The sequence below is a fragment of the Patiria miniata genome, unplaced genomic scaffold, assembly GCF_015706575.1.
Source record: "Patiria miniata isolate m_02_andy unplaced genomic scaffold, ASM1570657v1 HiC_scaffold_17, whole genome shotgun sequence".
Lineage (NCBI taxonomy): Eukaryota > Metazoa > Echinodermata > Asteroidea > Valvatida > Asterinidae > Patiria > Patiria miniata.
The window spans coordinates 226,875-241,809 of NW_024037055.1; the positions used below are offsets into that span (position 1 = coordinate 226,875).

General features: G+C 39.8%; 1 protein-coding gene across 2 annotated transcripts in view; it reads right to left on the reverse strand.

Annotated features, from left to right (window-relative positions):
* LOC119723307 (cytoplasmic dynein 2 light intermediate chain 1-like) overlaps window positions 1-14,935 on the reverse strand; it is a 73,640-nt gene that overhangs the window by 39,555 nt on the left and 19,150 nt on the right. For both annotated transcript variants that reach the window (XM_038193854.1, XM_038193855.1), the window contains exon 5: window positions 4,642-4,727. In XM_038193854.1, coding sequence (XP_038049782.1) covers window positions 4,642-4,727 — 86 coding nt within the window. The remainder of the gene's footprint in view (window positions 1-4,641; window positions 4,728-14,935) is intronic.

The following is a 14,935-nucleotide window of genomic DNA, read 5'->3' on the forward strand; positions in this document are numbered from 1 at the left end:
ATGCCTTTTAAAAATAGGGTTGGTCGGTCGGATTTTTGGGGTTTTTTTTGGCCAATTTTTTTTATGCAGCTTGAAAGGGGTATTCAATTAGGCCTGAGTAGGCGAAGTTTTAGCCAGATTTATTTTTATTGTACTACCAACAAGGGCGGATCCAGAACACATTTTTTTGGGGGGCCAAAAAAATTGTGGTCCTCAAAAAAAGTGGGTCCAAAAAATTACGGCGCGGGGTTCGGGGCCCGCTTAAGGGCCCCGAAAACATTTTGGATTCTAGATGCTCTGTGGTGCGATCTGAGGCAATTTCTGACCACTTTAAACCAATGTTTTTTTGAGGAAAAGATGGTGGTGTACTCATTGCCTGCCTTTATTGCGATGTCACATAAAATTTAAAAAAAAAATTGGTTTCGGGGTTTTTTTTGGGGGGGGGCCATGGCCCCCTTTGGCCCCCCCCCCCTTGATCCGCCCTTGATACGAAAGCTATACACAAAATGATGGCCACACAAAGTGAATAAAACCTACCTTAATTAGGCCAAAAAAAATAGTTCTGCTTCCGATTACATGCCTTTCAAAAATAGGGTCGGTCGGTCGGAAATTCTTCTTTTTTTTGCCAATTTTTTTTATGCAGATTGAATGGGGTATTCAATTATTTATATGCGAAGTATTAGCCTGAACTATTTTCATTGCACTACGAAAGCTATACACGAAATGGCGACAAAAATGTGAATAAAACCTACCTTTAATTATTGTCAATATATTTACGTTCGATAATTCCAAAAAATGGTAATCCTTACTTTTAGGACACCTCTATTTTGTACGAGTTCTGTTCAAAACTGACTTTTGCAGATGACTGTCCAGTACCAAAGTGACTTTTGCAGGCTAAAGAAGTCTTTTTTCTTCAGACAAACTCATGTTAGTTATAATTTTGAAAGCACTTTCAAAGAAAAAGTGACTTTCCTACCTTTTTTTGCAGTTCGCCATCTTGCTTTTTAAATCTATTTTCTGTTTGTCATCCCCCCTCATAAATCAAAACCCTGCCCTCTTTCTACAAAATCAAACCTGCTGATTCAAGAGGTGTCATTGCCAACTGTTCAAATGTGCCAAGAAATACCAGAATGTCACTTTTGAGTGTCATTTAGTCAGCTGTTTTGGTGAGTCTTTTAACCTTATATAGGAAAGGGGTCCTAAAAGTAAGGATTTCTAAAAAAAAATATGGAAAATTCAGGTCGTTCGCACCATATGCACAACGCTAGTCAAGACGTGGGGAGCTGGCCAAAACTCCGAGGTGTGTGATGCGTGCGTGTGTGGCGAGCGGCCCACCATGGGCCGACAGACCCGTTTTCACCGTCAAAAATTTCGGGAAACACACGGCATGTATCACTCCAAATACAAGTAGCGCGTTCTCAAAATGAACTCTTGAACACAGAAAATACATACACAGACAAGCTAGATCAATTCTGTATAAAATTAACTTGCAAAAATGTTCTTTCTCCATCGGTGTTTTCTTTGCATTTTTACGATGTCGAATCCGACCAGTTGACAGAGCACGTGCATGGCGCCTGCACGATGCATAGCCTAGCCATGCTCGCATAGCCGTGCACAGACTAGTTACCGCAGTTTCATCATTATATCTTGTAAATTGGCGCGGCGGGAACCAGTCATTGCCGCATTGGGCTGGATTACGCACATGATTATAGTCACCGTGACATCGAATTGCGAAGTCGTCATATCGCGAAGCGAATTTGTAAAAATAACGGAGGTTTATTTTGAAAAAAATAGCGAATGTAAGTAAGAAACCAAATAAATACAACAAGCATTTTTTTGACGCACATTTTTTTCAGCTGGCCAGCCCGACCACTTGGCAAGGTGTTTCAGCTGGTCCGCCGGCAATTCAACTGGCATTTGGCCAGCGGACCACCGCTAAGGTCGAACCCTGAGAGAGACTCTATTTAAAGTGCCGATAGGGGGCGCCCTTTCGGATGATGATGTCATCACACTGTTTTTTGCGTCTTGCATTCCTCACTAAACACTTGCATAATATATATGTCTGTAGAAAAATGCTTCCACTTTTGAGTTATATTCAGTTTTTATTGCACTTCCGGTAACACCGGAAGTAAAGGTCAAGCGGTTTTGCGTCCGGGAACACGAAATGTTTCTCACGACATAGTCTACAACCTCACGAAAAAACGAACACGATACTCTATTTAGTTCAAAAGATATAACGCAAACTATTTTGTCAAAATTTGCCCTTAAATCGGTTGTAATTTGATACCTGATGACGTCATGCTGACGTAACAAAATTTATAACATCTTCGTAACGTGGTACAAGTTCACACAAGGTTTTGTGATCATACCGTGAAACGTTCGGAAGAAATGCTGTTTTTGTTTTGATGTCAGGCTAACGTCTTCATTTTGAATTCACCTAACTTTGACCTTCCGGTAGACCCGGAAGTAAAGGTCAAGTGAGTTTACGTACACGACAAAAACTGTTAAGCGATTAATGGTCTATCTGATTACAGAATACAAACATCATTGATTGTTTAGTTCAAGAGTTATAGGTGAAAGTAATTGGTCACTTTTTCAGATAAAATCACTCGTAATTTGACACCTGATGACGTAATCATGACGTCAGAGTAATATGCACCACTTCGGATGAGGGTCGATATATAATGAAAGTTATAAGTTCATACCATATACCGTTTAAGAGAAAACCCGCGGAAACGTGCCGTACGGAAAAAAGAAAGAAAGAAAGAAAGAAAGATTAATCGGAACAATTCTAGACAGTGGTCGGGTTGTGCCCGACCACTCAATTAATCGTAACAGATCCAAAGAGTGGTCGGGTTGTGCCCGACCACTCAAAAAAAGAGGCGCGAAGACAAAGTGGTGTAAATTTAATGAGTTGGGGGGGGGGGCAAAATGTCCCTGCCCCGCTCTAAAACTGATAAATCGAGAATGTGTTGAGAAATACAAGCATTTTTTGGCAAAAAAAAGTTTTGCCCCCCTTTAAAAAAAATCCTGGCAACGCCCATGGTCTGGGGACAAGAATTGTTTCTCACAGCATAGTCTACAACCTCAGAAAAAAACAAAACACGATACTATATTTAGTTCAAAAGATATAGCGCAAACTATTTCGTCAAAATTTGCCCTTAAATCACTTGTACTTTGATACCCGATGACGTCATGATGACGTAACAAAATATATAGTATCTTCGTAATGTGGTACAAATTCACACTAGGTTTTATGATCATACCGTAAACTGTATGGAAGAAATTTTGGTTTGTTTTGATTTCAGGCTAAAGTCTCCATTTTGAATTCACCTAACTTTAACCTTCCGGTTGACCCGGAAGAAGGGGTCAAGTGAGTTCACGTACACAAAAAGAAATGTTCATCAATTCATGGTCTATCTTATTACAGAATATAAACATCACTGATTATGTTGTTCAAGAGTTATGGGTGAAGGTAATTTGACCCTTTTCCAGCTAAAATCGCTTGTAATTTGACACCCGATAACGTCATCATGACGTCAGAGTAATATGCACCACTTCGGATGAGGGTCGATATATATTGAAAGTTACAAGTTCATACCGTATACCGTTTAGGAGAAAACCTGCGGAGAAGTATTGTCCGGAAAAAAGAAAGAAAGAAAGATTTATTGTAACAGATCCAAAGAGTGGTCGGGTTGTGCCCGACCACTCAAAGAAGATTAATCGTAACAACTCCAATCAGTGGTCGGGTTGTGCCCGACCCCTCAATCAACTGTTACAGATTTGATTTTGTTTTTTTATGGCAATCAATACAATATATCAGGGTCTTCATTTTTGGTATCAAGTGCAAAATCACGTGACCCTTCCTTCCGGTCAAAACCGGATGTGCCTTATAGTTTGAAATTGGTAAAAGATGTGAACTTGCTTTCAACGATGTGAGTGTCTGCCTAGGCTTTACTTTATAAAAATATTACAGGTGACGTCATAATATGTTAGAGCGCCCTCTAGCACCATGTTGACTAAGTCAAACATGCATTTTGAGTTGATGTGTGTGGCAAAGTTTGCAGTAATCAATGGCCCCACACCATATGGTTGTTCCTACAACCTCTAGTTCTGTTTGTAGAGGTTATTTTTTTGTCACAGCGATAATGCACCTCACGATGACACTTTATTCCAACCACTTCTTCAACCATTCTCTTAATTCCTTGATCAAAATCTCGCAGTGATGAGTGATGGGTCTCCTCGCAGCAAAATTGACACCGATAGGGTTGGCTCATGGATCGTCACTGCACTGTACTTGCACAAAACATAGGCCTAGCAGTACATGTCACGCAATATGCAAACACAAGGTGCACAAACCATTGAACATTATTTTTCATTATCTGGTCCTCAAGTACTTCACTGCACACACTGCATTGATTTCTATCGTGACCGCTTTGCATATCAGACTTGTCACCAGTTCATCCATTATAGTAAACAGGGCCTACATTTTGCCAGAATCCCCAAAAATCTCAGTAAAAACAATCCAAAATAATCTGGGGAAATCTCATCCCTGATAACTATACCTATTTGTGTAAAATAATGGTATGCCTGGTCTTGAAATTACAGTCCCTTAATATAGATTTTCTACAAGGGAAAATATTGTACGATTGTATTACTTACGTAACTGACAAGGGTGCTCCAAAAACCAAATGTCCAACATACGCCTTAGTGCGATTCATCAAGCCTTCATGTTTAGTGCTGCAAAACTTTAATAGAAAAGGAAAAAAATTAAGATTATAATCATTACAAACCGAGTCTGACTAAATGGTGATATTGCAACAAGCTTGCAAGAGGCTTTTGGCAAGCCTGCATGCAAGCTATTTTGTTTCATAATAGGGTTTGACAATGTTAGTTTGTAATGAGTGATGCTGTCCAAGTGGCACATTAACTAAATGGGCAATTCCACGGTTTCTTACGTTACGTTTTTGATGTACCTTTGAGTTTCCTTGGGTTGTAATTACCTTACTGAAAAAGGTTTAATAACTATTATCCTCATGGTAGATAGAGTGCACCTAGACCTATCTAAGCACTAGAGATGACATCTAGAAAAATGTGTTATGTACCAGTATGATACACGAGACACAATATTGGTTACTTACATCACATTTTAGGACAAGCATAAAAAGCCAACTGGCGTTAATCAAAAAGTGTCGTCATACAAACAACCTTTTGAAATTTCTTTTAAATGGATGAAAAACCATGCCATGGGGCACACACAATAAGAGTAAAACAAATCTTCCAGAATCTTTCAAGTTTTTGGAACCCACACAAAACATGGTTACTCACGTTACGGTTACTCACGTTAAATTTTGTCCAACCCATCTCAGAATTATATGCCATAATGTTTTTTTTGGTTACTATTAAAGGTGTAGTCCATCATTTGTAATTTGTTGCATTTTGTAAAAAAGGGTGCTGAACAACTACCCTGATAAATTTTGAGCTCAGCTTTAACTGTATATTTTGAGAAAAACAACATTCTAGAATCTCAATTTTATATCAAAAGTTGCTGAATCGTGTATTGAAATGGGCCTGAATTCAGCGTCCGAGACATGTTCTCACTGAGCTGATGTCGCGCACTGATCCGACGAATTATAGCAACCATGCGCGCGTGTGTGTCGTGCCAATGCTTGCGAGCTCTTTGACTAATAACAAAACTAACTACTAATTTGAATTTCCTACGGTGCTTCTTAAGAAGCACCGTTGGAAAGGCCTTCTTTTGTTGATTTCTTCAAAATCACTGTCTTTCAACCAAGTATGTTTTTCAACAATAATTAGGCCAGTTACTTTTTGGATAGCTGCAAATGAGGGACTCTGGCTTGAATGTATCGTGCTTGGTCTGTTTTCACGCTAAAAAAGTGCTCGCACACTTAGTCCCTGGGATAAGGCCATTTAATCGCAAAATTGTATGATTAATCTTAATATTATTTTCTGTTGTAGGGTACCTTGGGACTTATTTTTTGAGAAACAGCTAAAATCATATTTTAGGCCACTGCTCTCTCAAAAATGGTCCCATCATGACCTGTTGCAACTTTGTACCATCCTGATGGGATGGATAAAAAAGAAAAAATATGGTAGAACCCAAGTATAACTGCATTCGTGTACCCAGGGGGTATATTGCTTTGCCTACACCCCCCAAATCCTGTGACTTTGCCTTAATTGGGGACAGAAATGAGTTTGAAACTCCTACTAATTCTTACGATACGTACTTACTTTGTAATTAAAAAACTGCCTGAGACCACAAGCTCTAATTTGAGTGGTAGATAAGCTTTCTGTCTTGAAAATTGGGCTCGCCATGGCCATTTTTGCTTACCCTACCCCTAAATCACTCAAATCGGCTGAACAGTGGGTGGCATAGCAAACCTATTGTGCCATTTTGAGAAAACATTGCCAAATGTGGTACAGAGATAGATTAATATCATATCAACAAATGTGGATATTAGAGCATCGCTGATTTGGCCCTTGACGGCCAAGGGAGCTGTAAAAAGTGCTGAGTCATACTGAGTCAGTACTATTCTGTAATTCATTTTTTGTGCAGTATGGAGGCCAACATACTTGGGTGCAAAACAGGCTTAAACAATGGATTTTCTTTCAATATCTCATTAAAAACAATTAATAATGCCTGTCAGCTGATGTCAGGCCTGGCTTTGCCCGCAAGAACTGTACTGTTTTTTTGTTTTTTGTTTTTTGATTTTTACAGATGTACATGTACACAAAGTAAATTTTGTTGGGAATTCAAGTTCTGACTCGCCAAAAATGATGTCCTGGCAATGTTTAAGACCTTCCACTATCATAGCAGGAAAGGGTCTGGCAAAAACCTTGCCCCAACAATAAAAATCAACTGATTTTAGTTGCAAAAAATGCAATGTTCGGCGAAAAAAAATAAAGATTTCTAGGTTATCTTCATAAACTTTAACCCAAGTATCCGTATACAGACATGCATGCAAAAGGCAGCAATGGCGATTTCTTGTTATTCAGTGGGTGTCGAGGAACAAGCTGGTTAACAACTGGAGGGGGTGGAGGGGGGGGGCCTAGACTATCAACGATATCTATGCACGTTCCTAATATACATGCGCATTTGCTGTCTATTATGTGCAAAAGGGTGGAAATATGTTTTCGGAACACCATTAAGGGAAAATACCAGCATATTAACTACATGTAGGCTCAATGTACATTTGATAAAAAAAATATATATATATATATATAGGCCTATACGCAATGGGATAATTTATTTGTTTTTCTTGGGGGGGGGCCCCAGGGGCCAAAACATTTTCCCCCATGATCCTCCCTCCCCATGCCCCACAAGACCACCTTCCCGACCATTGAAAAATGTATTTGTTTTTACATGTGTTTCATTAATTACATCTTGTTAGTGCAGCCCGGCATGTTGGTCATACAGGTCCAACTTAAAGTCTGAAAGCAACAGAAATATTTTGAAATTGCTTCCACACAACAAAATAAGCAAATATAACCAATGAATTATACACACATACATGACATTTCTGGTAGTTTTGAGAATAATGATGACAAAAGTGGCTTAGTAGGGGTTGGCCCCCTTAAACTGACCTCCCCCATCGGCAGATGAAGGGGAAAACGGGGGCCATGCCCAACTTTTTTTTTAGTAACATCACAAAAAAGGCAGTCTTTGCGTACACCACTCACAAAACTCAACAAAAAAACAATAATATTTGCCCCTCTCCCCAGAAATGTTTCGACCCACTTTTTCTTCAAAAATTGTATTTTGGATCCGGCCTTGACCTCCCCCTCCAAGAAAATGAGGTATAAATGGGGAAAAGTCAACAAAAGAATAAAAATCTGCGGTATCCAAACAATATCCCCAGGTAGTGGGCAAACAGGAAGCATGTGCATTATAATATAACATCGGCAGTGTCAATTAGTATTGCAAAATTTCTAATTATGGCAACAGAAAATGTAAAATGTAAAATAATAATATAATTTATTCAGTCCAATTTATGTATTTCCCACCCTATTTGAATGTTTGCTGATACATTTTTCACAAAATCCTTGCATTTATATCACCCTTTTTGCAACTTTTCCAAGTTTGTAATCTTTTTCACAGTTCGTAATCTTTTTTTTTTTCATAATGTTAACAGTTGAACCTGTTTAACATTGCAACATTGCTGGGCTAAAAAGTTGGGTTTTTTTTTTTCCCATGGGTGGCGATCTGATAATTTTTGGGCAGGGGGTATTGCCTGCCCCCCCCCCCCCCCCCCAGTGAGTGCGTATATTTCTTTCAGCAGATGTCCCTCAATGTATACTTTATTTTTCCAATATGGTGTTACCGCAACATTGCTTACTGGTATGTACCACCTTTAACGCCTGAAAATGCACATAATAGACACAATGCACATTTTTATAAGGAATGTACTGATATATTACAAAATGTGGCCCCAACTGTTAACTTGCTTGTCCCTTTGATGTCAATTAGAAATCAACATTTGCCTGCATGCCTGTCTTCAGATACTTATAAGGTTAAAGTTTACAAAAGTGACATAGTAATCTTTTTTTTCAGGGAATCAGACAACATAATGGCATTTAAAAAGTGCTGACTCAGCACTTTTTGTGGCTAAATTCAAATAAATGTATATGGGTAGGGTTTTTGTCAGAGTCTTTTCTGTTGCGTCAGTGGAAGGTATCAGATATTGCAAGGACATCATTTTTGGCGGGTCAAAACTTGAATTCCCGAATAACTTTACCTTGAGTGCGTTGGATTACTTCCCCCGCGCTTACTCGTGCAAGCGCTACAGCATTCGATTTACCTCTCATGTGACTTCTCGCACTTTCTCGAGCCTGGCCCAAGTAACCGACTCACTGAGCCGTTAACTCACGCCATTGGATTTGTAATCAATGTAGTATCCATGACACTATAACAGTGACTCGATCGATGTGGTAGTTTTAAACATTACACTATTGCATATATAGGGCCGTCCAGCATAATTCTATATAGTAACGAGCATGTGGTATGAGGTATATGAGCATGTGGTATATTCCAGAGCTACGGCTACATAGACAGTTGATTCTCTGCAGCCTGTGACATGTCAAAGTTCAACTTTCCAGCTCTTGCACGAAACTTTTCCTGAAACTGTTCGTTTATTTAGCTCCACTGCACATGGGTGGCTTGTGCGTAAAGTGCTCGCCTCTCACCAGGGTGACCAGAGTCCGAATCCTGGCCGCGGATCGCATGTGAGTAGAGTTGTGCGTTGGTTCTCTCCTGTGCCAAGAGGGTTTTTCTCCGGGCCCTCCGGTTTTCCTCCCTCCGGAAAAATCAAACACTTTCGATCTCAGGCTGTGCTCCGTGTTCATATATGGGTCGATGTCAATCCACTGCGTATTTCAATCAATCCACTGTGTATTTCATATGTATCCAAAGTTAATGGAGGCGGGGATTAGTTTCTGAGACCATCACAAGTTGAATTCGAACGTATTCCTGCACTGACGACGCCTGACGCTCACGCGAAGACACAGTGGCTATAGCTTTTGCATATTCAGGAAGTCGTGCGTACTTCGCGTACAAACCACAGTACAGTACGCGCACGCTGTGTGTCCTGTCCACGGAGCTCTCAAAAGAGGTAAAAATGCGCCCTCTTTTGCTGACGCACGGAGCCCATAGCGCCCTCTACCGCTGATGTAATTTGCTTGCCAGCGTGTGCTATACCAACTGCACAGACAAAAATAATCCAAAGCCGGTCTTGAACCAAGACTATTATAGCACACAATAAAGGGTCCGTGGAAAAGGCCATCAAAAAAAAAAGTTCCAGGGCATACCACTTAAGTGTTAAGAGCCCAAATCAATTTTTTTTTTCAAAATAAACTTAATTTTTAATTTCTATGTAGGATAGCACAGGTGTCTGCCTTATTACATAAAAATGTGATAAAAATACTTTACTTGAATTCAATTAAATTTATTGACTTCATGCTATGTATTAAATTAATCAGGGTTTTTCCTTAGCGGTCGCCCGCTCGCCAAATGCGAGTGAAAACAGCGGCAGGCGAGTCAAAACCCTCCTCTCAGTAGTCCGACAGTCGAGTCAAAAAACTGTTTAAAAAAAATAAAACTAACGAAGTTTTCCCTACAGTATTTTTTAATCAATCAAAATAAAAAGTTAAGGGTGATACAACACATGAATACTTTTGCCACGCCGACCAAAATAAAAACATCGGTAGTTCGAATTCGTATCACTCCATGTATATTCGCAGTGCGCTGTGCATTGAAATCCCAACGACAAACATGAGGCGAATCAACGTGTATTTGCCATTACACATTGTGCACACATGCAGCGCACGTGATTTACTTCGTCTGCAGTCCACATGGTACGGACGTACGTACGTTAACATCGTATTCGTATCATACAACGTGGTGAGGAGAAAACTTTCATGACAGTTTCACTGCCAAAACTTGTGCCCGAACGGATTCTTGGATGATTTCTTGAACACTATCAAACGAATATACCGAAAAGATGAGGACAATATGAGATTCGAGGGGCCTATTTTGAATGTAAAGACTAGTGAATGTAAAGTGGACCGTGCTCCGGAAAACGTTATGGATTGACGTGACCAGCGTAAGTTCGTGGGTCGCCCGCCCGCAGCGCTTCTTGGCTAGGCACGCTGATTGCACCATTCTTCGCTAGAAATGCATGGAGCGCGCAAGAGATTTTTTTTTTTAAATACTGGCCTTCTCACTCATTTTCAAACAAGTTAAAACAGTTCAGTTACTAACTTGGTAAACTCCCATTAATACCACGACTGTGTGCAATGTTTTCTTGTTCCTCAAGATACACTTTTTTAGTTCGTGTTTTATCAAAACATGTCGGAAATAGAACACCTAAAAGGCTTAAGTTCAGAACGAAGCACACTGCATAAATTTTGATTATAACTTCTCCCCCTATTTGATTCCTGTTAATTAAAGCCTTGCTCTATGTTAAAGCATGGACGATTAAAGAAACATTGACATCACTTAAAAAGGAACTACATGCAATATTATGTACATGATTAAGATAATTGCCGATTGTATTCATATTGCATAATTTATTATCAAAAATGTTATCAAAAATGCTTATGGTGATTTGATTGAAAGTTACTATTAAAACATGTGGGCTAGTGAAAAAGGTTGCGGGCCAGTGAAAACTCTGGTTTACTGGCCCGGCCGGCCAGTACAGGAAAAAGTTAAGGAAAACCCCTGTTAAAGCTGTCTCAAGGACCAATTTGCACCATAAACAGCATAAAATATGCTTAAAGTATCTTGAAATTTGAAGATTTGCATGGTGGAAAGATACTAAGACAAGATAAGTTTGCGGTAGCACCATGTGAATAAATCTCTTTTGTGAGTATGTGTGGTTCTGAAAAAAACCGGAGGGACTCAACGTTTCGAACAGTATGCTCTGCCTGTCGTCAGGAGAATGAGGGATTCCTGTTGATGTGATGTAATGGCACGTTCGGCAAACTAGTGCCCTTTGTGCCATAAGCAATACTTCTGCATTACAGAACAGTAAAAAACAGTAGAGGGATTCCAACGATGATGCGATGTTATAAGGATGGGTGCGGTGAGGCGTGAGAAGGATGCAAACTGGTGAAGCTCAAACCGGTGAAGCTGAGAAGGATGCAAGTTGACTGAAGGATGCTGGATGATCACTGGAGCGTGTCAGTACACAGTGAGGGGGCAAAGGGGAAGGAGCTCAGGGTATAGGTTACCCATAGGCGAGAACTGAACCTAAGTTGTCCTAGGGTATAGAAGACCCATCGGACTTGGACTTGAGGATGGGGCGCCAGATGTCGTTGATGATGAAACCGATGTCTTGGGGAACAGTGTTATGCTTGATGATCTCGATGGCTTCTCTGATGCGTCGGGGGTACCACCCGATCAACTGGAGCCAAGCAGAACTACTCACTAGCATCGACCGCTGAATCCCTCATTCTCCTGATGGGCAGAGCATACTGTTTGAAACGTTCAGTCCTTCCGGTTCTTTTCAGAACCACACATACTCACAAAAGAGATTTATTCACATGGTGCTACCGCAAACTTATATTGTCTTAAAGAATCTTTGATGCTTGAGATTCTTTGGTTTAAGAACAAAAGTTTAATGAAACAAAAGTCAGTTTAGGTATAGTTTGGGCGACGTGGGATAAACATTGGTTACTCACGTTACATTTTTGGCTAATCACATTACAACAGTTACTCATGTTACCAACCTTAGTTGATTCTAAAATGTGTGTATTAGTATCAACAAAACACCAATATATCTATATTAATGCGAAGGAGGAAAATCTTAAAGACCAAAATTTAATTCATTAGAGATATTGTTGAAAACAAACTTTTATATCTTTTTGGTTACATTGACCCAGAAAAGGTATGAAATGCTCCTTTTTAAAATGAAAAATGAATGAAGGATGTGAATTGACATAATGTTTCAGAGATTAAGACTATAATACATGCTAGAAATAAGAATATGATTGAAATCTCTATTGTGTTAAAAGCAATTCTGGTTAAAACTTTACCACATTTTTAGAGTTCTTTGTATACAATTATTATTATTTTTTTTTTTACTTTAGGACAAGATTTCTAAAAAAAAAAAACATGTTTGATAAAATTGGCTTTTCTTTGTTAATTTCATACACTTGAATGTATAATCTGTAATAAAAATGTGAAAGAGGGTTAAAATTAAAAAAAAAAAATTCTAAGCCATGTCCATCAAACCATGGAATTGCCCAAATGCTGATAAGGGGCAAGTTCGCGCAAGGACTATAGTTAACCATTGGTCGACTAACGCTTGCCCGAACTCTGTCTAGTCGACGATGGTTAACTACGCTAGTCGACTATTTAGAACCAACCTACTGGGGTTGGTTGCTTCGCTGGTAACCATAGCCGCGCGCGTTCATAACGTACAGCAGGGAGCCAGGATCCAGACGTTTTGCAATGACATTTTGACCAGCGTTCGACTAGAGACGTTCGCACTTTGCTATTAGTGCGCAGGCGTAAGGTACGTCACAAATCAACCACTAGTCGACTAATGGTCCTTGCCCGAACTTGGCCCTAGTTGTACCTACTGTAGTTGTGTCAAGAGAAGTTCTTTTTCTCCCTTTCATACCATTCCAGTTTAGTCCATGCATAGATTGATCAAGAACCAAAACAAATGCACACAGCTCCAACTGCTATTGTATCTTATGGTAAATGCCTGTCTCTTACAAATTTCTCCTTGTGCACTGACCCACAGTGGCCACTGTGATGTTACTGTCTATAACCAATTACATGTAAATGATGTCCACAACCCTTTATCTGCACTGCAAGAGGCCTCTGTACCAGTAAGCAGGATGTTGTGGGTTAGACAACACAGAGTATTGATGATCATAAATTAGGTCAGTGATTAGGGGAGGGGGATTACAAATTTACACCTTTCGACCACACATTCCATCCTATAAACAACCCTATCCTACGAGAAAGTCCCTGACCACTCAAATCTCTAGCTCAAACTTGCCTACTCATATTTTCTTTTGCTAGAACACAACTGTGTGTAAAACTCACGTAGAGGCTCCTCCATCGACTTTGTAGAGGTGTAAATTCATCATAACCACAAGAATTTAATGTTCTCATTCTATTAATCCCTCCATAAAGCTCAAAATATGATGATACAAATGTATCTAGATGTAAATTTGCATTCCAATTATTCATTTAGTAGCAGCATGTGCACTGATATTGGATTCCATTATGTTAAGAAATATTTAATACCTTATTTTGGAATCTAAAATTTTGCAGCAATGTAGCTTTTGATGTCATCGCAACATCTTCATTCATTCACTACACTGAATGAAGATGTCACGATGACATCGAAAGCTACGTCGCTGCAATATTTTTGATTCCAAAATAAGGTAATAAATTGTAGTGGTCGGCCCTGCTGTCTTAATCAAAGGGGGAGACTCGTTCACCAGTTAAGGAGGCTGGGAGGCAATCACTAAGCATGGACGATCATCAGAACTTCTCATCGGTTTCTGTCATTAGTTGATTTGGTTGATTTATTGATGAGTGATAAAGCTCAGTTGAGTTACAATATTTCAATAGAATATAAAAACCCTGTACAATGAAATAGAATAGCAGACGCTGTGTATTAAAGTTTGCATGCTACAGCGTACACATTATACGTACAATACAAGTACATGTACCCACAGTTTGTTTACAATTTCGGTACAAAATGTGTCGAAAGAAATGCTTAAAAATTTTCACCCCTACGTCTTCAAATCTTAGCTCAAACAGCTTCAAAAGCAGCTACGCAGCACTTCACTCCAGTGGGTGTGCTGTTCAGATAGGGGCCTTCAGATTTTAGCTCGCCAAAGAAGGTTTTTGACGTGAATCTGGCTCACATCATGCAACAGCATGGTCTGAAGAAAAAGGAAAAGGACTCCAGTCCTTTCATCACAACCTCTTTGTCTGGTGCCGCCTTGGCCGGCTACCCAATTTCGTTTGTCAGCGTTAATCTAGGGATTAGGGTAAGCGACCCATGCCTGTGCTCACCAACCCGCATCAGCCCGCAATTGCCCGCACTTGCACGCAAAGGCACGCAAGGGCCCGTGCAATTGCGGGCAGACCCGTGCAGCACGGGGTTGCCCGCATGTGCATGCATGCGCATGGGGACACACGCAAATCGTAATTAGTCCATGGGGCCTAAGAACAACTGAAGAGCGACTTGATTTTGAACGCCACTATAGACATGAGCTGAAACTCAATACAAATGTATGTAAATATGCGTAAATTAGTAGCCACTATACTATATATATATCACACAATCCACCCATTACAAATATTGTTACGAACCCAGAATGCTTGATTATGGAAATCTAGCGCCCTCTGTCCATGAAGTACACAATCTTATTGTTGTCTTTTGCTGTTCCCTTATTTTACCTAATTATC